The 24,583-nt window shown below is 43.9% G+C and overlaps 1 protein-coding gene across 19 annotated transcripts in view; it reads left to right on the top strand.

The window, feature by feature from the left end:
* TENM2 (teneurin transmembrane protein 2) overlaps positions 1-24,583 on the top strand; it is a 657,515-nt gene that overhangs the window by 387,992 nt on the left and 244,940 nt on the right. For all 19 annotated transcript variants that reach the window (XM_079145381.1, XM_079145388.1, XM_079145390.1 and 16 more), the window contains one exon: positions 6,292-6,526. In XM_079145381.1, coding sequence (XP_079001507.1) covers positions 6,292-6,526 — 235 coding nt within the window. The remainder of the gene's footprint in view (positions 1-6,291; positions 6,527-24,583) is intronic.

Below are 24,583 nucleotides of genomic sequence, written 5' to 3'. Positions count from 1 at the left end.
GTTTGGCTGTTCTGGCCTATTTCTCTCGATTCCAGCAGCATCAGGAGGCAGAGAAGAGCTTTAAGGCGGGCAAGCCCTCCAGATTCTCTCAGATTCTATTCTGCCATTCAACGTATGTACAAAGAAATGAGTCAAGCCAGTTTTCCTCTGTGCGTGCTAGGTACCCATCACCCAAGGCCAGGGGCCTATTTCTTCCCTGTTGAGTGTGCTCTTTCCCCATGTTTCTTTGCATGTGGTTAGAAGAAGAAGAGATCCTGGAATCAGAGAGTAGGTCTACCACTTACTAAGCTGTGCATCCTTTGGCATGTTACTTAACCTCTCTGAACCTTACTTACTGGATCTGGGGAATAGGGATGACAAGTGGTCGATCTGATAACAGTGAGTGGGAATATACTAAAATCACTTATGCTCAGGACTTAGCAGGGAGGATTTCACTCATAGCAACCATAGTATTATATTGGGTTTTCATTAACAGCGATTTTTTATTTATCAAAATGGAACAGTTCTGAGTGCCAAATTTTATTTTTGTGCCCCCCCCCCCCTCAGAGATACACTTTGGGGACTGCCTGTATCAGTGCCCCAGGCTATATCTCTTAGTCCCTCTGCCCTTCTTCAGACTGAATCTGAAGTTAGAAGGGTCTGCAGTGGGTGATTTTCCGTCCATTGGTCCATCTGACATCTTCCTCCAAGAGCCAGGGCAAGCAGAACCCACAACATGCCAGGAGATGCTCACCATTCCAAACCTCAGCACCACGCTCACCCTGGCCGCCAATACTATTATCGGCTTCTTTAATTATGCCAAATAATCCTATATCATGATACCATGTATTAATAGCTTACTACGTCCCATAAATTGTGCTCAGCTTCTTGTCTGTAGATTCTCATCTGGTTCTCCCAACAACTATACCCGTGAGTCAAAAGTCTCCATCTGTCCCACAGGTAAAGACTCCAACACAAGGTTTGCAGCTTTGCAAGGGCCACACATCTGGTGAAGTGGTGGAGCAGAGAGTCCCAGCACCCACCAGCCTGGCTCTCTGCAGTACACCCGCCCGCCTTGGTTCTAACCAGAGGCTGTTTTTCTGGAAAGTCTTCACCCCCAGTTCCCTTTGGCTCCCACACGAGGTCAAATTTCAGGAGAGTGCCCTGTGCCAGTTTTCATCAACTGGAGGCTCCAAAGTCTCTGCCAACACCAACCCACTTCTAGCATCTTCAGACTACCGTCAAGAAGGAACTTGCCCCAGAGAGGTGGGTCCAGAGAAGAAGGCAGAGAGTTTGTGGTTAATTTATCAATGCTTACAGACCAACCCGGGCACGCCGCCCCGGGCCATGAGTGATTTATTAGCAGTGAGGCAGATCCCTACTTTTTTTTTTTTTTTCCTTCATACACTTTATCATTGTTTTTAATCACCAGGAAAAATTGGTGCAGACTATCAAGCAAGACAAGGCTGTCTCAGTGTGTCCCTCCTCCCCCTCCATACCCTCACCCTTGGCAACAGCAGACCCAGACGAAAGGCCTGCCCTAGCTGTTTATTTAGGCAGAGTACAACAACAATAGCCAATTATTAACAATTTACTTCCGTAGCTCCCCACCCCAAATTCTTCCTTGATGTTTTCTTAAAATGTGGGTGTTGGTTGTTCCCACTTGTACTTGAGCAGCTTGCCATAGTCAATGCCAGAGTGGATGCAGGCCGCCATCTTTGTTGGAATGGATATCGTCACTCCACAAAGCCGTGCTCTATTTTTCTTCAGACTCCGCTGTCACCCGTTAAGCATTTGAGCAGGGCAAGACACATGGTTGACTTTCTCGTCAAAGTCAACCAGCACAAAAAGTGTGCAACACAGCTGTGGGGACCATGCTGTAGCAGGACAGTGGTGGTGCTCATCCAAGCACTTCATGTTCAAACACCTGGAAGCACCTGCCCCATAAAGCCACTCATCTTTTCTAGACTTCTTCCTTCTTTAGTTTTAAGTAAAGAACCAATGCAATAGTTCTCTCTTGCTAGGACTAAAAGCCGCACAGCGACTAAAAATAACTTCCAGGTTCTCCGCTCAAATAGGTGCCATATGATAGGTGGGCACCAAGGTTTTTAACGACAATTGCCTTTGCAGACTGATAGCATTCTTATTAGGTTGGTACTGTGTGAGCATTAATGTTATGCAGTTCTTTGTGATTAAATGGCATTATTATGTGATTTTATATTTATGTAATAGGAGAGCCATAAATAATATACACATTAATTAAACCCAGTAAATCCAGAACTTAGCATGGATGTGAGGGCTCCTTCATTGAGGTGAGTTCCATGTTGGTTTCACCATGGATGGAAGACATCCAAAACTTTGGAGAGGGACTTTTCATATATTTTGGTTTCTTGGGAAGTTGTGAGGCATGTTGTCAGTCATTGTGTGTATTTTTGAAATGGAAAAAACTTCCCAGCCAGTAAGTGTGTCAGATAACTGTAATGAAAGCTGATGAAGGCAAAATGTACGTGGGACAAATAGTTACAGCAGAGGTCGTGTCATCCTGGAGACACATACCCACACTGAATACCAGGTACCCAAGGTCGAGCTGGGAGCCAACAGCTCAGAAGCACAAGGAGGAGAGGACACAATGGCCATGACCAGCAGGGACAGTAACAGGGATGACGAGGTTGATAGCACACTGCACAAGAGACCAAGGGCATCCACCTCTACCCGGCTGCTGTTGTGTGGGAATACAGACTCAGCATTTTGATTTTGATTTTTGTCCCAGAAGTCAGAAATTTGGAATGTTCCACAGAATGATGACTTTTAATTTTTGATAATATTCAGATTGAGGGCTACTGATCTATTACTTGTGACCTGGATAAGTCAAGTCTACATTTACTTTTTCTACAAATCTGAACTCCTTGAAAAAGGCCATTATGTCTTATCCATCCCTTTATTCCTGAAAGAACCAAATATGGGTGCTATGCACGTGGTTTGGGGAGCTTGCCCACCACTGGGTAGTATATTAAGCACTTGACGTTCACCCTTTCACTCTAACTTTCATGGCAGCCTTAGCAGATAGTTTATGCTACTTGTCACCCTCTGGCAGTAGGATAAGTGAGACTACCCCAGTGAGGTAGCATGCTCAGGTTCATGCAGCCAGAAAGTGGCAGACCTGATCTTTGAGCCTGGCTCCTGGGAGGTTCTGTGCTAACCTCCAGCCAAATGCCCCTCCTGGACATTCCCACATCACATCACGTCCCCAGTGGTGGCACTCACTACTCTGCTGTGCTAGTCTTTTCCTTCTTCCTCTTCCACCTACTTCAAACTGCTACTGTTGAATAGACAGGTGAGCAAATAAAATCAACATCACCATGGATATGAGCGATGATAATATGGTAAACATCTTCCTGAGGATGCTGAATAATTTGGGGGTTTAGTTGTTATTGATAACTACATTTATTTGCAGTGAAATAGAATGTTGTTTCCTAGGAGGAGAGAGTGAGTGGAAAATTGAGTATTCTGTCATCTTCCTTTCCTCCTCTTTCTCCATGTCTTCCAGGAAGTTCTAAGCCTTCTCTTTAGAAGAACGAAAAGAGAACTTGACCTCCTTCCCAGCAAACTGGGAAATTCACCATGCATTCTATTTGAAACAGATCACGTAGCACCCAAATCGGAGCATCCACTCCCCGGGGCACTATCCCAGGTCCCACAGCCAGGGGAATTCTGCCCACACACGAGGCAGATGGACAGAGAATGGCCACACAGGTGGGAGCCAGCCAGGAAACTTAGCTCAGGGTGAATACCCAGGAAGCCGGAGGGTCTGCCATCGCACTTAGTGAATCAAGTCCCTCCCACGGCCTCTTTGTACTGGGGAGAGTGTGTGGTCTGGGGGGCTGGGGCCGGGGAAGGAGGTGCTTTCCCACTTCTGCCTTGACTCACCCCGTCTTCCCGCAGCAAGTCCCATAATTACCTGACTAATGGGGAGTAATGACACCACTTGGATGGGAGTTGAGAGAAGGAGAGAGAAAGGCATGAGAATCCATTAACCACGTGCGAGGGGCTCAGAGTGCATCTCTGAGGGATCATTATTACATCATTCACCCCTTCCCTGCCTCCTTCCACCAACATGAGACAGACAAATGCTAAATAACCATGTAATAATATATTATTCGACAGACAACAATGCCAGAAAATATAATAGCGTGCTACAGCTATGAAACTCCCCCAAAGATATATTTAAAGTGTCACCGATGCATAATGTAAAACATGAATTATAGGTTCATTTGGAGGGCATGATTTAAAATCTATACAACGGCACTGTGGCATTTCCCACCGGGTTTCAGCTTCGGTTGTCTTTTTACTGACGTTATTTGGTGACTTCGTCCCAGAGAGGCAAGCTTCAAGAAAGTGGTTTCCACCGTATTTCTCTGTTGGTTGTGGTGGTCTCCACACCTCTGTCTTTTTGACACGTTGTCTTTCCCTCGGGATGCTTCGGCAGGCTTTGCAGGAACCCCAGAATGTAGATTACACCTTTTGGAGATGGAGCCCGGCCACATAAGGAGACAAGTAGTTGAAATTTGTGTCAAATTGCTTGTTTAAATGACTTGAGCCAACTTCTTCAAGCCAGGACAGCAGGGGCTGAGGATTTTAAAAGTTGGCAGGGTCCAAAATGACAAGGCTCAGCAGTCACCTGGTGAGCTGCCAGCCCTGCCTGGAGGCTTCAAAAAAAAATAAACTTTCTCAAAGGACACAAATTAAAAGTCATGTTTCAGCATCCATTAAAGCGAAATTATAGGCTTACTTCTCAGAGTGGACCACTTTCGATTTCATTCTGCTTAAAAGATTTCATTGTGGAGATCGGGGACCAGTTGCTGCGTAAATCTCACGTGAAGCTGTCCTCTGGGGTTGATAGGTACACGGGGATATTTCCAGATATGGAGTTCTCGTGTGTTCATTTTTCTTGCAAAGATAGAGGATTTCATTATTAAAAACAGGATGCAACCTGAAGTGAGGATCACGGTTTGAAAACATCTCCCCTGGCCTTCTTGGGAGACTCAGTCCTCGGGGCTCATCTCTCAGAGGAGAGAAGTTATCAACTCACTGATCAGAGTAGATTCCCGGAGGTGTTGGGATGACTCTCCAGAAACACTTGTACATAAAAACATTGCATTTCTGTACATATTTACTTGTTTATTTATCAATTTATTTTGAATTAATTGTTAAATCTTAAAATTTCACTCACAATTCAGATCTTTAGTTTTTCTAGCGAAGGAGGAATCGAATCTGCCTTGATGCCTTACACATTTGCATGTGGCCACACGGGCATTGGGGTGTCTGCCACTTCACTGTCCTGTCTGGCCCCACCACCTGTCAGACCATGTTCTTATTTCCTTTAGAAAGATTCATTTTCAATTTTATGCTTAGTTGACACACAAGAATTGTACATATTTATGGGTTACAATGTGATGCTTCCATACTTGTATGCTTTGTGTCATGATAAAATCAGGGTAATTAACACATCTGTCACCTCAGATATTTTATCTTTGTGGCAAAACATTCAAAATCTTTTTTTTTTTTTCTTCAATACTGGACATTGAACCTAGGGTGCTTTACTATGTAGCTACATCTGCAATCCCTTTTAACATCTCATTTTGATACAGGATCTCTCTAAATTGCTGCAGCTGACGTCAAACTTGCAATCCTCCTGCCTCAGCCTCTTGAGTACTGGGCTTATAGGCGTGTACCAGGGCCTCTGGCCAAAATCCTCTCTTTTAGTATTTTGACATATACATGATTATTGACCATCATTACCCCACTGTGCAGCGGAATACCAGAACTTCTCTCTCCTAGCTAACTGTACATATGTGCCCATGACCAATCTCTCCCCATCTCCTGCTTCCTCCCTGGTCTCTGGTAACCATTATTCTACTTCCTCCTTCCTTCAGGTCAACTTCTACTTTTTCAAGTGTACAGATTTACCAGGAAATGGGGTGGAAACTTGTCACAGCAATCCTCAACCTTGAGTCTTGTGTTCCTCTTCTTGCAGTAGTGATACGTTCCAAATAATTCCACTGGTCATCCTTCATCAACTTGATTTTGCTCACCTCGTCCTTCATTGGATGCATATGGATCAATGCAAATGAAACTATGTCACCCATTTGTAACTAACCCTGGGCTTTCTGCAGTCTCACCTGTGCTTCTGGTTTGTGGATCTCCGTGGTGGTCGGCATAGGGATTTGGGTCGCAGACGCCCCTCTGTGGGTTTGCAGAGCGCCTGAGGCTGGGTGGACAGGTGCTGACAGCTCTCTCCTTCCTCTTTTTCAGGCCCTCCAAACCACCACAGCCAGTCCACGCTGAGGCCCCCTCTCCCGCCCCCTCACAACCACACGCTGTCCCACCACCACTCCTCCGCCAACTCCCTCAACAGGAACTCGTTGACCAACCGGAGGAGTCAGATCCACGCCCCCGCGCCGGCGCCCAATGACCTGGCCACCACCCCGGAGTCGGTGCAACTTCAGGACAGCTGGGTGCTGAACAGCAACGTCCCCCTGGAGACCCGGTGAGTCCCATCCCCGCTCGGAGCTCTGCCAGCGGCCCTCGCCTTGACCCTGAGCCACCCACACACGGCCCGTGGGGGATCTCAGCCTTCTAGTGGAAGCCAGACCCTGACACGAACAGCAGACAGGCTGGGCCCCTCCTACTCCCTTGGTAATTCGACCCTGGGCGGTGGGTTGATAGGTATTTCTTTGTTCACACGTGTCTCCTTTTAATGCTTGTTTACTCTCTTAGACAGCTCTTGTGTACCCAACTAATAGAATTAGCATAACATATTTTTACTCAAAGGCTCATGGGAAACATGCTTATAAGGGTATATTGACTGAAAGCTGCTGATAAATTATGCATTTGGCCTTTCTTGAAGTAATAAATGAAGACTCATTTGAAATTAAGTGTTTGGGGAGACCTTGAGAAACAATCCCTGATTCCAGACTGACAGAAGTATAATTTTAATTTATATTTCATCCAACATGCAGTCTCACTTTAATCCCTCCTGTACACACTAACAGCTTGATGCCTGTGGGCCAAACAATAATGTATAAAAACAAACAAGAAAAAAAGGGCAGCATTGATGTCAGCGGGGAAGAGTTTGAAAATGATCTCCAGGTCTGGCTTTGTTCTGTTTTGCCTTTCCTTCTCCCATCTTTCCACCTTCGCTCTGGTCCTCCAAAGCCACGTGTGCCTTAATGACCCACGGGAAGACCCTCGGGTCATAGCAAGGTGGGCTGGGATATGATTGACAGCGAGGGCTGCGAGCGGATTGGCCAGGCATTGAAACAGCCTTGTGGCTCCGCCCACGACTCCGTCATGGTTTCTGGGCTCCAGTTGCTATTGTTTTCTTGTCTGGAAGGACCACGGAGACTCACAGAGAAAAGGGCAAATTCATGTTGGCCCTTCACAAAGTTCGTAGTTTGTAAACTTTAATAACTTAGGTGTTGAGAAAAAGACAGAAATAATCTGTAATCTTTCTGGTAATGGCCAGTGAATTTTCTGCACACAACTGGAAGCAGTTTCGTAAGCTGTAGCATTCGGGGCCGTTTCCTAACTATGACGTTTTTGGTTTTTGTAAATAAGATCTTGAACATTAATGTATGGTATATCCTTGTCAGTATAATCACACCAAACTTGAGTTAATCTTATTTTCTGACAATTATAGGTTATTTTTAAACATGCCCACACTCTTCATCTTGGAAACTTAAAAGATGTCAAGTCAATAAAAACTGTTTGTATGTAGTATATACAGTCATGAATTTAAAATCTGCACTGTTGTAATGCACTGAGATGGCTGACCAGAAACAACTGGTCAAGCAGCCTGGACTGGGAATGTTCTGGGTCATGGCGGTCCTGCAGGCTGCGTGAGATTCTCTCACTTTCCTCCCCACATCCATGAACTTCCCTAGAGTGTGTTGGGCTCAAGTCAACCTATTTTTACGTTGATAAATGATTATTTGGAAAACGGTTTCTGGGAGGAATGGCTACCTGGCAGATTAGATGAAGGAGAAGAGGCCCACCAACCCCATTAGCAGTTTTGATGGGGCTAAGCTGGACATTTATGCCTGCAAGTATTATCTCTTTCAATCCTGAAAGCAATCCAGCAAGGTCGGAGGGGACTGCTATTATTGCTGTTTGAAAGATACAGAACCCAGATGTAGAGCGACGAAGTCACCTGCAAGAAGCGTATGGCTTCAGGGAGATAATAAATTAGAAGTCACCTTGCATGGACCCATGGCGTTCCCTACCCAGGAAGCAAGGTGATGAGATGTTGATGGGAGAACAATCGCAAAACTACATTGCAGCCCTAATCGGGACGATTACAGGGCCAGCAGAGCGTCTGCTCTTTGCAGGGTCTCCCCTCTGTGATTCGATCGCATGCAACACTTAAACATCAACACAAAGACATCTCCCAGCTCCTGATGTAATTGTGTGGCACCCCGGGTGATTTGCTTTGAATAATCATTCGTAATAAAATGTCCTCTTGACAAACATCTGGTAGACGGTCCCACAAAACCAGCAGGTCCTTTTCCTGCTTTCCTGAAGTTAGCTCTTGAAGAATTTACTTTCCATATCTCTAGAGTCTTTCTGAACATCTTTTAGATAGGGGCATTTCTTGAAGGCTTAGGACTCCTGAGTGATGCCTTCAGAAGAGGCAACTCAAAGACAAAATTTAGCAGGTAAAAAAGACTGCTGAAACCATGAAGTTTACCAGAAAGGAAAAAACAAATGAGAACAACATCTGCATGTCCTTTGATAAGAATGAGAGAATGTCAGGTCTTCTGATGGGGCCAGGACCAGAAATCAGGCAGTGTGCAAAATTTGGCAAATCTATGAAACTGCTCATGGAACTGAGTACAAAGGATTTGGATGTGAAAGGGGACATGAGATATGAGAGCTTGAGCAGTAGTCTATAGAGTTGCTGGAATTGATGATTCTCTTTTAAATATTACTAATTTCCTTTCTTAATAGCAAATATTTTTGAGTCACTTCAGTGGGACAAGAACAGTGTTAGATGCAGAGGAGGTGATAGTACAACATGTATCATCTGCTATGACTCTCACATAATCTAAAGGAGGAGATTGTTAAATAAACAAAAAGATACTGCAGCATACACAATAAAAGAGTGTAAAAGTTACAGTGGTTGAAAGAAGGAATTAACTCTTCCATAAATGTCACAAAAAGTTTCACAGGTGACGGGCTGCTTGGGTTGGGATTTGAAGGATCAGTAGAAGTTCACCTAGTAGAAAAGCACAGTATTTAGCATATTATTTCTTCCCATTCCCAGCTTTGTTCATATATCCTGGCAACTGAGAACTGAACACATTCACTCACTTAAATGCTGAAACACCGTTGGTTTAATGATGTCATTTTCTTACCTGTGAGAGAGTATAAGTATGGGAATCCTTCTTGGTAGGGGTGCAATGCCATATTAGGATTCACATTCCTATCCTATGTCAAATAAGAAGGGGTTAATCACTTCCTGGAGAGAGAGTCATTAAAGGAAAGATGTCCTGGAGGCTGATGGTGTGTGCTCACTGATTTAGAAAACCGAGTGGATATTCACAGACATCTTCACGGTGCCTCTTTGGTTAGTGCAGACCTCTGGGTATGGGGAAGGAGTCCTGAGGTAACAAGCAGGCCTTCTGCCAGGCCCAGAAGCTGGAGGCCACCTCCCGGAGTTTCCCAAGGCTGTGGGCAATGGGCTCTCGCCTCCCTGTGCTGCTCTATGGCTTCCTCATCAGTCTTAAGAGGCTCGCTAGACCCACTCTGAATCATCCTTTTTCCTTTTTTTTCTATGACAAGCAGAATCAGGGGTTCTGATGAAGGAGACAGAGCTAGAAAATAGAACTGACTTTTTTCTTTTTCATATCTGTGTTCTTTTTAGATATACATGACAGTAGAGTGTATTTTGACATATCACGCATACCTGGAGCACAGCTTCCCGTTCTTGTGGTTGTACATGATATGGAGTTACACTGATCATGTGTTCATAGATGAAAGTAGGAAAGTTATTTAGGATTTAATACAAGACAAAAGAACATGTGAGGAGAGTTCTAAATCAATGTTAATCTTAAAAAAGAACAGTGTATATAAATGTCTACTACCAGAAAGAGTCCATTTACATATGAGCCCTAATATAACCCTGGAAAGCAGTGTGGAGAATCCCCAGAAAACTGGAATGGACCCACCTTTTGACCCAGTTATCCCACTCCTCAGTTTATACCCAAAGGACTTAAAATCGGCAAACTACAGTAACACAGCCACATCAATGTTTATAGCAGCTCAATTCACAGTAGCTAGATTGTGGAACCAACCTAGATGCCCTTCAACAGATGAATGGATAAAGAAACTGTGCTATATATACACAATGGAATATTCTTCAGTCATAAAGAAGAAGAATATTATGGCATTTGCAGGTAAATGGATGGAATTGGAGAATATCATGCAAAGTAAAATAAGTCAGTCCCAAAAAACCAAAGGCCGAATGTTTTCACTGATAAGTGCATGATGATATATAATGGGGGTGGGGGGTGAGGATGAGAGAAGAATGGAGGAACTATAGATTATGTAGAGGGAAATGAGAGGGAGGGGGTTTGAAAAATGGCAGAATGAAACAGACATCATTACCCTATGTCCATGCGTGATCACACGAATGGTATGAATCTGTCATGCACAACCATAGAAATGAAAAGATGTACCCCATTTGTGTACAATGAGTCAAAATGCAGTCTGTAAAAATAAAAAAATTTAAAAAATAATCCAAGAAAAAGCAAACACAAGGCAGAGAGTTGTTTTGTTGGCAATTCACTGCCTTCTGCCCCATCTTTTCAGAGAAGTTCCTGGAACAGAGCACACGTGCAATTCTTGGTTGGTATCTCTGGTCATTGCCTCCTTGGGAGTGTTTGAAGTCAGCTCGTCTTGTCTGCCACAGAACAGTCACAGAGAGACAGCTCACTTTCCTCCCCGTGTGCCTTTTGCTGAAACAAGCTTCTCCCTGATTGTATTTGGGCGGTAGGTCTCCAAAGAGAATCCCTAAGCAGGACAAAATTTCTCTCTGAGTTTTGAAGTACTGGAAGGCCTGACTCTATTCACCCAGGTCCTTCAACTACACACAAGTTTGCAAGTTGTTTTTTTAAGATGGTCATCCATTATTCATTCTAGAAATATCTATCAGAACCCCTACCACGTGCTAGTCACTGAGAATTCAAAAAAGAAGGAGAATCAAGTCCCTGCCCTCACCCAGATGCTAGGTGGGAGGTGCACGAGCAAATGATGACAGAAATGTCCCTTCCATGCTAAGTGCCCGGAGAGGACTAGAGAAGCCACACCCAGGAGAAACGGGCATTTACGCTCAAGACGAGCAGTGGTGATCAGACGTGGAGAGTTGTGGGTAGCAGATACCGTGTCCTAAGGCTTCAGGAAAGGTAGGAAGGGCTGGGGGTTCCAAGGCCTCAGGCTGTGTTAAAGATGGGACTTCACCCAAGAGCTTCTTAAGTGAGAGAGTAAAACAATAAGATAGTTTGGGAGTGAGGGGGACTGAAGGTCCAGTCAGAAAACATTGCAATCGTCAGAGGACTGGGCTGCCTTGCCAGGGGCAGTGGTACTTTCACCCAGGATGTGAGGCCGCTTCAGGGTGGACTCACACAGTGATACCTGCCTTGTGGCGCTGAGGGCCAGGGCTCCCGTCAGCCTCTTGACTTCAGAGTCTGGGTGAACAATGATGCCATTTGCTGAATTACAAACAGGTTCTGTGGCGTAAAACACTAGTTCTGTTTGGGACATGCTAAATCTACAAGGTGAAGAGAATTAAGTGTAGTCACTATTGGTCAGGCCTTTAGATTCTAAATATATATGTAACAGAAAATCATCCATTTATGAATAAGAATGTATTTATTGTATCTGAAGATGTCAGCAATTGTTTTTTTGTTTTGTTTTGTTAGTACTGGAGAATGGAACCCAGGACCTCTCACAATCTAGGCAAGTGTTCTACCACCGAGCTACATCCCAAGCCCTTTTGTTTGGGGCAGGTAGAGTACCAGAGATTGAACTCAGGGGCACCCAACCACTGAGCCACATCGCCAGCCCTATTTTCTATTTTACTTAGAAACAGTCTCACTGAGTTGCTTAGCACCTCACTGTTGCTGAGGCTGGCTTTGAATTCACCATCCTCCTGCCTCAGCCTCCCAAGCCACTGGGATTACAGGTATGCACCACTGCATCTAGCCCCAAATCCCTTTTAATTTTATTTTTACTTTATTTTAAGAGTCTCACTAAGTTGCCCAGGCTAGTTTCGAACTTGAGATCCTCCTGCCTCAGTCTCCTAAGTGGCTGGGATTACAGGCACAAGCTACTACAACCAACTAGCAGTTGATTTTTCTCTTTAAATTTTTTTTCTGCAAAAAATCGTGCTCAATTTATTCTACATGACTGTATAGGTATAGGAATTACAGCTTTTCTTAATCGAGTGCCTTTGACTTGGCCCTTAGCTTTATATATATGATCCTGTTTACATATATGATCCTATTTAATCCCTTAAACCTTTCCGCTAGGTGCATGCCACTATCTCTATTTCAAATAAAGGGAAGTGAAGCCTCGGGGTGGATAAGTTATGCATCGCCCATTAGTAAGTAGCAGAGCTGGACTGGAGCTCAGGTCTACCTCACTCCAAATCCCACGTGTTTAGCAATTTTTGATAATGCGTTTGGGACTTGCAGTGGGGGAAGAAAGCTACTCCTATTCTGACAGCACTTAAGAAGTTAGTCTGTCTTGGCCACAGGATTGGTGAAGTCATTGCATTCTAAGTGACTTAAGTCAAGGAACGACCTATGGGGTGAGTCCAGCCTGTTACTGGATCTAGACTCAATCATTGTCCAAATCAGAAGCAGGGACTCCTGGCTTTAGCTCCGAGGGCTGGAGGCAGCCCAGGGTCCGTGGTAGGGGCCGCATGGGACATGGGTCAGTAGGTTTACAGGCAGACGTTTAATGCTCTGCATTTTAAGAGGTGGGCACAAACCAATACTGAGAAGACTAGAAGTGCAGCTCCGTTTTAAGTTCATGATCTATAATTTTATTTTTTCTTCTAAACAGAACTTTGCTAGATTGATAGGAAGAAGCCTAACCACCTCAGTGCCCTGGCTGGCCCTGGCTGACCATGGCTGACCACCTGGTCATCCTGATAGGTCATTCTCCCCGTAGCCGGAAACCAAGGCAAAGACTCTGGTACAGAGTTGAGCATGCTGGGCTTGATGAGTGGCATTCAGGAAATCTAATCTGGAGATCAAAAAACACTTTTCTAGTGTTCAGCATGCCTCGTCTTGGCCTGATCTGGATGCTGCGTTGGTAGTACATTTTTTGGAATCAAGATTCAAGACCTTTAGTAAATAAGGTTCTCACAGAGAAGCAAAGCGATTGTTGGAACATCCTCACCATGCTGAGTCCAAAGACTATTCCAAACTTGTTCTCTGATTGATTTTTCTACCTAAGGATTAATTTTCTGACAGAATCACTGACAAGCTTGATCTTGAGAATATTAAACCAAGGTAACCTGTTGGAGTCGGTTTTATTTTCCCCCATAATGTTTTCAAGTAAGATTTAAAACTAGAATTCATTCTGGGTGAACCAAATGCATCGAAGCACTTTTCAAATCAATAGGCAGCTTGATTTCTCCATATTGCAAAACATTATGCCCCCTCTAGATTCTCATCAGAGGCAACATGGAAATTAATGAGACCTTTAGGTTAGCCTTTCAAGCTCAGCCTTATTTTATGGCTTTACCTTGCCTTTTTGACACCCTGATCCCGCCTGGCCACCAGCAGCATTTCACGATGCAGTGCACTTTAATTTTGCAGTTTTCTTAGTCTTCCTTGGAAACTGGCAGCTTATTAATCTCAATAACAGAGCTGCTCAATAGGCAAGCTCGCCAATGAGAAACCAGCCTGGGTCTTTTTTATTTTCCCCCTTGGCAGATGGGAACAAGGGGGTTGGTTGTTGGATGGAGCCAAGGGGTGGGGGTGGTAGAGAAAAAGCCAGCTAGGAGGGGCACCTCATCCCCCAAAGCCCTTTCTGACAATTGGCAGGAAAATAAAGAGAGCCCAGTCTAATCCACCGCTCTGCAATTTATGGCTTGTGGTGTTAAACACACTCGAACCCATTAATAAGAAAATAAATAAAGTGTCGTGGCACGTGTGCAAATTACAAGGTGCATTAAGAAGGAAACAAGCATTACATCTTACTCAAGACCACTGCAGCCTTTTCTTGGCATCGTTTTCAAACCTAGAAGCACCCTCGAAGGTAGGGATGTCCAAAGAGCAGCCTTCCTTTTTAAATTCAGCTCCCTCTGTAAAATTAAAAACCCGCTAAGTCGATTAAATCATTGGAGACTTAAACTTCTTATTTGCAAGTCACCACAGCTAAGCCTCCAGGTAGAAAGAAGCATCCATCCCCGCAGCCAGGACCACGGGGACCCAATTATGGACTGAGGCCACCTGGTGGTCATGCCTTAGAAGAGCAAGACTCTGCCCCAAGTCTGTGTAAATGTGGAAGACTCAGGTGACAATCACAGTTTGAAAAAGCCCAATATTTCCATCTCTGTCTGTGCTCTTTCACCCATTCAGCTAATATCAACTGTCATTCCCTGGGGGCATTTCCTGACGTCTTCCCAGGGGATATTTTATCTGGCGCAGACAGGGAGAGACTTGAAGCCCAAGTCTTTTTCTAATTCTGGCTTCCCATGATCCTTTTCTTTTTGCAGAAGCCAGATAAGGTGTCTGCAGTTCTCCCAGGCAGGCAAAGTAGGACCTGCAACTTTTCTGAAGCTTCCTTTGATTTATTAGTCTTGGCCTCGCTTGCCGTTGTGAGTTGGGATCTTGTGTCCCCAGAATTCAATCTGTCACAAGGCACTCAGCCATTACACCCAGCCAGAGGTAGATCATATGGGAATGTTTAAGAAACTTTTCTCAGATAGCTTTTCTTTCCCCCAAAGCCTGCCAAACAATTTGTGCCTGTTCTTTGAGTCTTGTTTTCAAATATTCATTTTTTAGAGGTCATGGCAACCGTGAACACAGAGACTCACCCTTGAAATTGTGTATTTTTAAAAATTTCTCATGGAAACATGTCTTGCTCAGGGTACCTGGTTAGTGGTCAGTAAATACTGCAGGTGTCTGTCATCAGTAACTTAAGTGTGCGTGCCTTATATTTCAAATGAGAATGAACTCCCCCCCCCACTTGCTGAATTATATTGAAATCATATTTTAATTTGTTAAAACTTCAACTAGGTGCTGGTATCTATGAGTCCATTTCTCAACAGTGAGCCCCGCCCCCCCCATGAAGATTTTCTACACCAATGACATGACATTGAAAATCTTATTCATTATATTATTTGAACAATCATATTTGAAATCCTGCATGGAAGGAAAGGTAGGAAATGATGTGATTTTTGCATTGCTACGTGCTCAGATAAGAACTTAAAATGGAAAGCTCAATCTTAGTGACTTCTTAAATTTCTTATCAACTGGTTCCCCTCTACTGCACTTGGGAACATGTGAGGAAGGGCAGAGGGAACTATTTGGCCCATTTCAACATTTGGTGGGACCCTAGGGAAATCGGCTCTGCCCTGTCCCCATCCTCGCTAATTCAGTAAAATGAAACTATAAATTTACAAGTCCCCTGAGGACGAGACCACACTGTCTGTGAATTTTCTGGGTGATCTCATTTTCAGCTGAAGGCTTCTCTTCCTTGGTCTGTCCTGCAGTGGTCTGCTGAAGGCAGAGGATGAGAAGATCATCCCTTCCAGCTGCTACACCTCATAGTCCACACGAGAAGGAAAAGTGGCCCTGTTGAAAATCTTTCCTCTTCCCAGAAACCACTCAAAACTTTTTGGTTTGGGTTTTTGGACGGCATCATCTCTGAAGTGCCTACTCTGTGCCTAGCCTAGCATTGGGTACTTTACATCATGTTATCTGAATGGAATCCCTGGGGGATTTGTCATCCCTTAGATGTCTCAGGGAAACAAGCTTGGGAAGATGGAAGGCTGAGAAAGAGAAGATCCTGACCAACTTGGATTCAAGTACTTAGAGTAAGGCTTTAGGAATCGCCCCCTCATCCTGGCTTTTCTGTTTTCCAACACAGTTCTTACTCAGGCCTCATTTGTGACATCTCGTGGGCCCTATAGGCTATCTACTTGGGTACCTCAGAAGGCAAGAAGGAAGTGAAGCTCCTCTTCCTGATCTTTCAATAACCCTTCTTTTATGGGGGCCCATGGAAGCCATCCAGGGTCACATGACCACAACCGACCAATCCTGAGGCTTGCAGAACAGATCACATTGATTGGCTAGACCCGGATCCTGTTTCCCGCCCCCGGAGTCTGAGTGGTGAAGCAGAGGCCTGGCCCATTACCCTCACCTTGTTGTTAGGAGAGTTTAGAAAGGAGGCTTGGCAGGCAGAACCACAGGCCAGCCAGGTCAGATTCTATGCCAGTTTTGCCACAGCCCATTGGCCTGCTCTTATTGTCTGATTATGGTGATTTTCTTTCTTTTCTGGGCAGACATGGTCCTGGCCAGGGTGGGAGGTGGAAGAATTTCATGGCATTGAGTTTTCTCACCCGCCTGGGCGCAGAAGGGGGTTTACAGCTGATTTCAACATGAACTAGAAAGAATAAGTTCCACTGACTAACTCCTCCCACCCCCTTCTGACTCATCTCACTCTCTGGTTCACTTCTCAAACATCCCACAACTTTACCTTTGAGTTCACTGTGGCCACTTAATGCATTTTAACTTTTATTAGTCTCCCGATGTCTCTTTTAAACTATCATCCTCTTTCCTACAAAAGTGCTTGGATTCCACATTTTCTAATTAAAACATGCTCATTTATTGTCTTACTAACCAGTGCTCTTTACGAGGGCTCATGATGAGAAAGTTAACTCAAAACATCTCAATGCATTCCCATCTCCTGGAAATGGCTGGAGAAAACAGCTTTACCTTTGTAAAGTTGAATTACTTTGAAGAATTTTTAGTTTTGCTTTTTTGATAAGACCCTGAATGGAAACATTTACCTCCATGAATCAAGCTCATAACATTCTCAGCAATGTATTTTATCCTCCTTGTGAAAATCCTAGGAGAGATGTTCTGCAGGAATCAGTCAGCTCCTCCATGGATCATAGCGTAAGCAACATCAAGATAGTTCAATGTTTAAAGAGAGTAAAATGTTCATTCTTAAATGCAACATGTCCCAATGTTAATAACAGTACCAAGTGCTATTTATACTTCTGTGAAGTACAAATATCATTACCCAAAGTAGTAAGACTCAGTGTAGTAGGAGGAAAAGACAGTACACTTACAAACCCATCTAGAGTTTCATTCAGTGGTGAGTGTGGTGGCATCAGGGCACACGGGCAAACAGGACAGGAAAGACAGTATGGGTCACCTACACTTGGACTTCTGGGTTTTCACCATTGTTTGTCTTGTCTTTGAAAATACGAAAGCAATGCTAAGACAGGGAGCCCTCCATGTCCTGGCTGTAATGAGAGTCTTCAAGTTCATAATACCATTCAGTTCAGGAGAAAGGGAGCAGTGTGGTATTCTTCACAGAGCTAAAACCACAGGACTATTTCAGACAGAGAGGGAGAGATGGAAATGAGGATGGGAAAGGGGACAGAGATCAGATGGGGATGGAGACTGGGATGGGGAGGCAGGGATGGGGATGAGGATGGGGATGGAGAGGAGGACGAGGATGAGGATAAGGTAGGATGCAGATGGAGAGCAGGATGAGGATAGAAATGGAGTTGCAGATGAGGATGATACGGAGCTGGTGGCAGAGAAACAGCGACAGAGTGACTGGTGGCAAGTAGGATATGGAAATAAGCACATGCTGCCTTTTTGGGAGGCTGACCCTGGGTTCTGACCACTGTTCACTACATCATAAGATAGACCAGGAGACGAAATCAGGGTCAACATGATTCTGAGGGCTAAAACTGAGCCCTGATAATTTAAGAGAAGGGGCATCATTTGCTGCACAGAAGCAGAATTTCGAACTGGAACCCATTTCAAGATCACCTAGTATAGTCCAGATGAGGAAAGTGAGGATCAGAAAGTTCCATGAGTTGCCAGGGCCTCCCCTCTGAAGGTCCAGTGGGTTGCAAGGAGGCCTCTGATTCAAGCCTCCCCAGCACCCCTCACTGTTTCCTGAGTGTAGAGTTTGGTTCCCACAGAATCTTTATCTCCACCCTGCACAGAATCTTTGTCTCCACTTTCTTCTGAAAAGGAAAGGTCAAGAACTTAAGGCAAAAAGAGCACAATGGTAGGAGGTTTGGTCTGTCTTTGTCATCGTATTTACAAAATGTCTATATTGTCTTTGTTAAAGGTATTCCATGATGAGACATATGGAAAATGGAAATGGTCCCTGCTTCTCAGTTTCTATTTTCAAGGCAATACTAATTGAAGATTTATTATTTTAAGCTTCCAGATAAGTTTATAAATGTCTGAGCATCTATTTTTTTTTTAAGTTTAATGTAAATGGAATTGTCTACATACCATTTGGCCACTTCCTTTTTAACTTAATTAGATGTTGTGCAGATCTTTTCAAGTGATTTCAAATAGACCAACCTCATTCAGGTTTTTTTTAAAGTCTATATAATATTTCATAATGTCATAATTTATCCAGTGTCTTCTCAATGGACATTTAGATTACTTTCAGATTTTTGCTATTACAAACAAAACTGTAAGGCAGAGTCTTGCGTATTTATTTTTCTTTGCATACTTACATGATTATATTCAAAAGTTAAATTCCTGGAAATGAAATTGCCCAATCATACGGTACGTCTAAAGTAGATTTTGAAGTTGGATAGATAGTGCCAAGTTGCGTCCATCTCAATTCAAATGTTCCAATCTCCCTGAACTTCTCCTTCTTTATTGAACTATCCTTCTTTGATCAGTTTAAAATAAGAGCTCCCAACTTTATGGTGTTGGATTTTAGACATAAAATGGAGATAATGATTTTTTTTAAGGAAGAATGTACCAAATAATACTTGATTACCCTAGAAATGTTGACCCTCTTCTTTATTTTCATTTTGCTTTCCTGTTTTTTGGTGCTGGGAAGGTAGGCAAGTGGATGCTAGGCAAGTGCGCTCCCTCTGAGCTACACCCCTCCACAATACCCCTTCCTAACCTGCCAGGCGGGTGTGGGCTGGTCTGGGTCACTGGCTCCCGGCCTGGCCTCAGGCTCTGGACCCTTCCTCTTGATGCCTTATCTGTGCCGCAGTGTGTCCCAGGTGATTCCAGACGTCTGGCCCTGGCTGCCTTTTGTCTTCTCATTTGCAATTTGGCAGTGTTTTCAATTTGCCTCTTCTCCCGTCTGCCTTGCCTCTATCTACCTAGCGGGGCTATTCTAAGAATGTCTAGGACGACTTAGCCAAGTTCTGAATCCTCATGAGAAATGCCTGGTACAGCAGTGTGATTGTTCTCACCATTGCAGACAGCATCGTGATCAAGGACTTGACAATCCAGCAAGAAAGACAGCCTCTTTTGTGAAATGAGTATGTGAAGCCTCTGTCAATAAGACGCCCTCGGGCCAAACTTATATAGTTACTTTATCTGAAACTCTGATTTTATGCTAAATAAGAATTTTTTGTATCTCCTACCGCCCATTGGTAATCCCATTACCAGCTGCGTTCCTAGGACTTCAGCCTAATTCAGCCAACATTTTAGAAGTCCATTGAGTGCTGAGCAAAAGACCTGCCCTTGTCCCCTGGGACACAGTTGGCCAGGAGGAAGATAGTGCATCAGATCATCCATATTAATTTGGATGCTGTAGACAGACACAGGCTCAGGGTCTTCTGGGTGCATGGGGCGGTGGGACACTCACCTACCTAGTCAGGAAACCCTGGCTGGGAATGGTGTCTGGTCATAAGCGCTATCCCACCAAGAGGGAATTCGAGGCAGAGGCCAGAAAGGAAGAACAGGCCAGAAAAGCAAGAATGTGCAAGCATTCTGCATCATGACTCCATCTCAGGAGACGTACTATGAGATCTCATGGCCCATGTAGCAACCACTTTCTAGACTGGGGCATGCTCCCTAGGCTTGCTCTGTGTGGGATAAGGAGCCTATGATGGTATTTTTGTGAAGATATGCTATGGTCAGGCTTGCTGTGAAAGACCTGGGTTGACATATTAGAAAGGGAAGAAGTAAGAGTACCCAGCAGGGAACCAGTGGATCCTGGGTCTAGCTAAGGAAAGCAGAAGAAAGAGATGGAGGAAAGAAGAACTAAAAAGCAAGAGACAGATGTTTAAAGCAGGCAGCGTGTGAGACCATTGGTAATTGTCTCCACAATAGTAGCAGCCAACATCTACCAAGTGTCTAGTCAACGTCACGGACGTGCCGAGCCCTTATTTCATCCACATGATACCCTTAGAAACGCATCCACTCCTGATTACCATCTGTGTGTGACGAAGCTAAGCTTTAACACCCAGTGTTGGTCACGTGGCTGGGCAGCCAGGCTCTGAATCCCACATGTAGTCCACAGCTTACTGGTGAATGGCCACCCTGTCCAGCCTTCTGAAATCCACAGGTGCTGTTCCTGTATGACCCTGGCCCTGACCTTCCTCCTCCTGACCTGATTCTTGTCTTTCTTTTGTGCCTCTTCCTCACTTTCCTCCAGAAAACTGCAGTCATTCCTTTTTTACATAATCACTTAGCCTCCGTTCAATCAAAACATAAAGGTGAGAAAGGACCCCAGCTTATGCCCAAGCCTCCCAGATGTCTACAAAGCAGCCTCCCTGCCAACTTGCCGTTAGGTTTTGTTGAATTCTGCCCCTTGCAAAGAAAGTGCCCGAAGGCGGGTACCTGCCTTGGAGTCTCTCATGTCACCTCCCCGTCAGGCAGTTTCCAATGCACCTCACCTCAGCATGTCCAACTCCATCTTCGTCAAGACTTCCAAGATGGCAGTGACAAGCTTCTCGGGTACTAAAGCAAACGTGCATGACAGTTTTCCTTGACACTTGCATTTTGAAGAAGGCTCGCCTGGGGGCCTAGGAAAGCCAGCATTGAAGAAACCAGGAACCTTTCAAAGAAGCCAGGCTTTGAGAGCCTTCTTCCCTGGGACTGTGTTGTGACAGGGATGCTGCAGGATCTGCCTGAAAGTATATTAAGTGCCATGGCCATACTGACGTGCTGATGCTAAATGATGGTTGCCTTATTTAACGGCATCTTTTTTTTTGACAACTGAAATGCATGGATCTGTTCTCTGTATTGTCAGTGGGTATGTGGCTGGCCTACAAACACACTTAAATGGTACACTTCTGCAAAACATTAATTTCTGAATGTCTCACAGATATATGTAGGCAGGCAAATGTGTCACAGGGGTTGCTATAAAGCTTAATTAATATCCCTGAAGAGCTCTTATATCATTTCATAAGGAGTGCTAAATAAGAAGAAAATATTATACCTATGAATATTACACATATAAAGAAATGTGGGTAAATACACTGATGGGTCTTCTATTTGCTCATACCTCAAAGGGTCTGATGTAAATCTAATGGGAAAATAAATCGTATTAAAGATAACCATTTTTTTAATGTGAGAGTTAAAAAGAAGAAAGCAACGTCGCCACAACTTGAATGTTAAAAATCTCTACAAGTTATTGGTTTAAAAGAAGGTGATCTGTAATTCACAAAAATGAGTAGCAGTTTTTTTTTGTTTGTTTGTTTTCTTTCACCTCTGCCAGCCTCTGCATCTAGGATTTCTTTGCTGACTTAAAAATTGCTGGTACCTGTGTTCATCTGTTTTCAATACTGTAACAGAATACCTGAGTCTAGGTAGCTTACAATGAATGAAAATTTATTGGCTCACAGTCATGGAGGCTGAGACAACCAGGATTGAGAGACCAGTAGTTGTCAAAGGTGAGAGAGAGGAGAGAGACAAAGGGGCCCTAACTCATCCTTTTATAAGGAACCCACTCCTGAGATAACAAACCCACTCCCGCCATTACTGGATTAAACCTTTCACGAGCTTAATCACCTCTCAAAGGTCTCACCTTTTAATACTGTGACAATGGCAATTAAATTTCAGTGTCAGTTTGAGAAGGGACAAACATTTAAACCATAGTAGTAGTTACGGCAAAAATTCAGATAAATCAATTTTATTTCTTTTTCTAGGCCCTGAAGAAGGCTTATAAAATAGTTGATCCAGCCCATTTGATTTTTATAGCATAGATATTACCACCTCTCTTCTTTCTCTTTCTCCCTTCCTTTCCTTCTTCCCTTCCCCTCCCCTCTACCCTTCCTCCTCTTCCTCCCTCCTTCCACCCAGAAAATGGGTCTTAAGCACCTATAAAAACCGAGAAAATAACCATTATTGGGTTTTTAGATTAGTCTGGTTTTTAGTTTCTTTTTATTTCTGGGACTTAGTGTGCTTTTTTGGAAACAGAGTGAAATGAATTAGAATTCATTTTTCAAATGAAGAAAAACACCGAATTCCAGTTTTAGGACTGGAAAGAGGAGTAGTTTTAGAAGTTACGTGGTCCAGTGAGTAGAATGTTAAATTCTGTAAGTACTAGTATATTCATTGTCTCTATTAATTTGTTTAGATGTTGGGGTTGAACCCAGCGGTTATATCCCCCGCCCTTTTTATTATTTATTTTGAGGCAGGTTCTTGCTAAGTTGCTCAGGCTGGCCTTGAACTTGTGACCCTCCTGCCTCAGCTTCCCAAATTGCTGGTATTACAGGTGTGCCCCTTGGTGCCAGAGGATATCTAGGATATTTAAATATTCAAGACTTGTGAAGATCTTCAGGAATCTCCTTAGTTTTATGTACTCCAGTCTTTCCTGAGCATCATGGAACCCTGTATTCGTTTAAAGCTAGTAATACATAAAGGTACTCAGGGACCTAAAGAGTGCACCGTGAGATACCCTATTTCAGAGGTTCTCTGATCTCATGACAAAGTAGGAAGCCCAGCATTTCTTTAAACCCTGATTAGAAAAGACTTCATGATGTTACTTCCTGAAGTAAAGCATAATTTTCCTCTCAGTCTAAACTTTTAAAATTCATCCATACCCAGATGGAGTCATTCATCGGGGTCCGTGGTGTTTGGGCCTGGTAAATCAGTACTGTTTATAACACCATGACCAGAATGCGTGCTAATAGTTCAACACTTTCTTTTTTAATATAAAAATGTCACAGATAGGTGGCTTTGCTAGAATATAAACCCTCCTAGGCCCTCACTGAAACCTCTCCCTTAAAGTGAGCATTGGCTGACGTGGGTGTGCTTAGACATTTTGTAAGGTATGAAATGATTTCGCCCTTTTTTTTATTTATTACTGTTGCTCCCTGGCTCTTTGGTGATGCTTCTTGGTTTTGTGATTCATTAAGTTTTCAGAAACAAGCTCAGGACATGAGTAGGATGCAGAGTCTGGCAAACGTTTGGTGCTAACCAGAATCTGACCTTGCTGAGAAGTTCAATGTCAATGGTCTTTTTCACATTTGGAAGACAGCTAGAGGTGCCTCAGAAAGTCAGTGTAGAGGGACCACATGATCCAGCAAGCCTGGAAGATCCAGCAAGGTGGGCGACCACACACGTGTCCTCGGCCGCACTGTTCACAGTCGCCAAAGGTGGAAGCAGCCCAAGGTCCGTCAGTGGGACATTCAGATCCATGTGCAATTGCATGGTGCTCAGCCATAAAAAGGAAGCGGGAACCTATACATGCCACAGTGGCGAGGCACCTAAAAAGGCTGGTTTAGGGAGAAGAAGTCAGCTGTGAAAGGCCACATGCTGTATGAGGTCCTTTATAGGAAATATCCAGAACAGGCAAATTGAGACATATCCATTGTGACAGAAGCCAGGTCAGTGGTGCAAGGAGCTGGGGGTGGAAGGAAGGGAAGGAGGACTTACTGCTTAATGGGTAAGGGGGTTATTTGGGGGCTTTTGGGGGGGTGATAAAAGTGTTTTTAAACTAAATAAAAGGGGCCATCACACAACACTGTGAATGCACGAAAGGCCACACTGGATTGTCCTCTTTCATATGGTTAACTCTGCAATGCATGAATTGTATCTCAAGTTTAATTTTTAAAAGTTAATTAAATAAAAGAAAACAGCTAGAGAATCTGTAAGAAAGGTAGCAACAGCCAGTTAGTTGGGCTGAACAATCAATCTGTTACTCTAATCTTTTCCAAGAAAGAGGCTAGGAAAAAAAAAAAAAATGTCTGTTCCCAAAACATGCCTTGGAACAGCGAACTTTGAAGTCAGAACACAGTGATTATCTTTGAGGTCATGATACGAAATATCAGTACCTATGCCATGCTATTACCTGGGTCCACATGTGTACTGTTAACATCTAAAAGATCGTCAACGTTGTGGGATTTGCCTCTTTTGCTGTGACCAGATTGCCTGACAAGAACAACTTAGAGGAGGAAAGGATTATTTGGGGCTCACGGTTTCAATGGTCTCAGTACTTGGGCAGCAGACTCCGAGGCAGAAACATCATGGCTGATGAGGTGGAGAGAGCTGCTCAGCTCTTGGTAACTGAGAAGCAGAAAGAAAGAGGGACCAAGACAGGAAGGGACCAAGGACATATAAAGTCCCCA

Source organism: Sciurus vulgaris, assembly GCF_902686455.1.
Source record: "Sciurus vulgaris genome assembly, chromosome: 6".
NCBI lineage: Eukaryota > Metazoa > Chordata > Mammalia > Rodentia > Sciuridae > Sciurus > Sciurus vulgaris.
The sequence above is the reverse complement of the archived record's forward strand: the minus strand, read 5'-3'. Positions and strand labels throughout refer to the sequence as shown.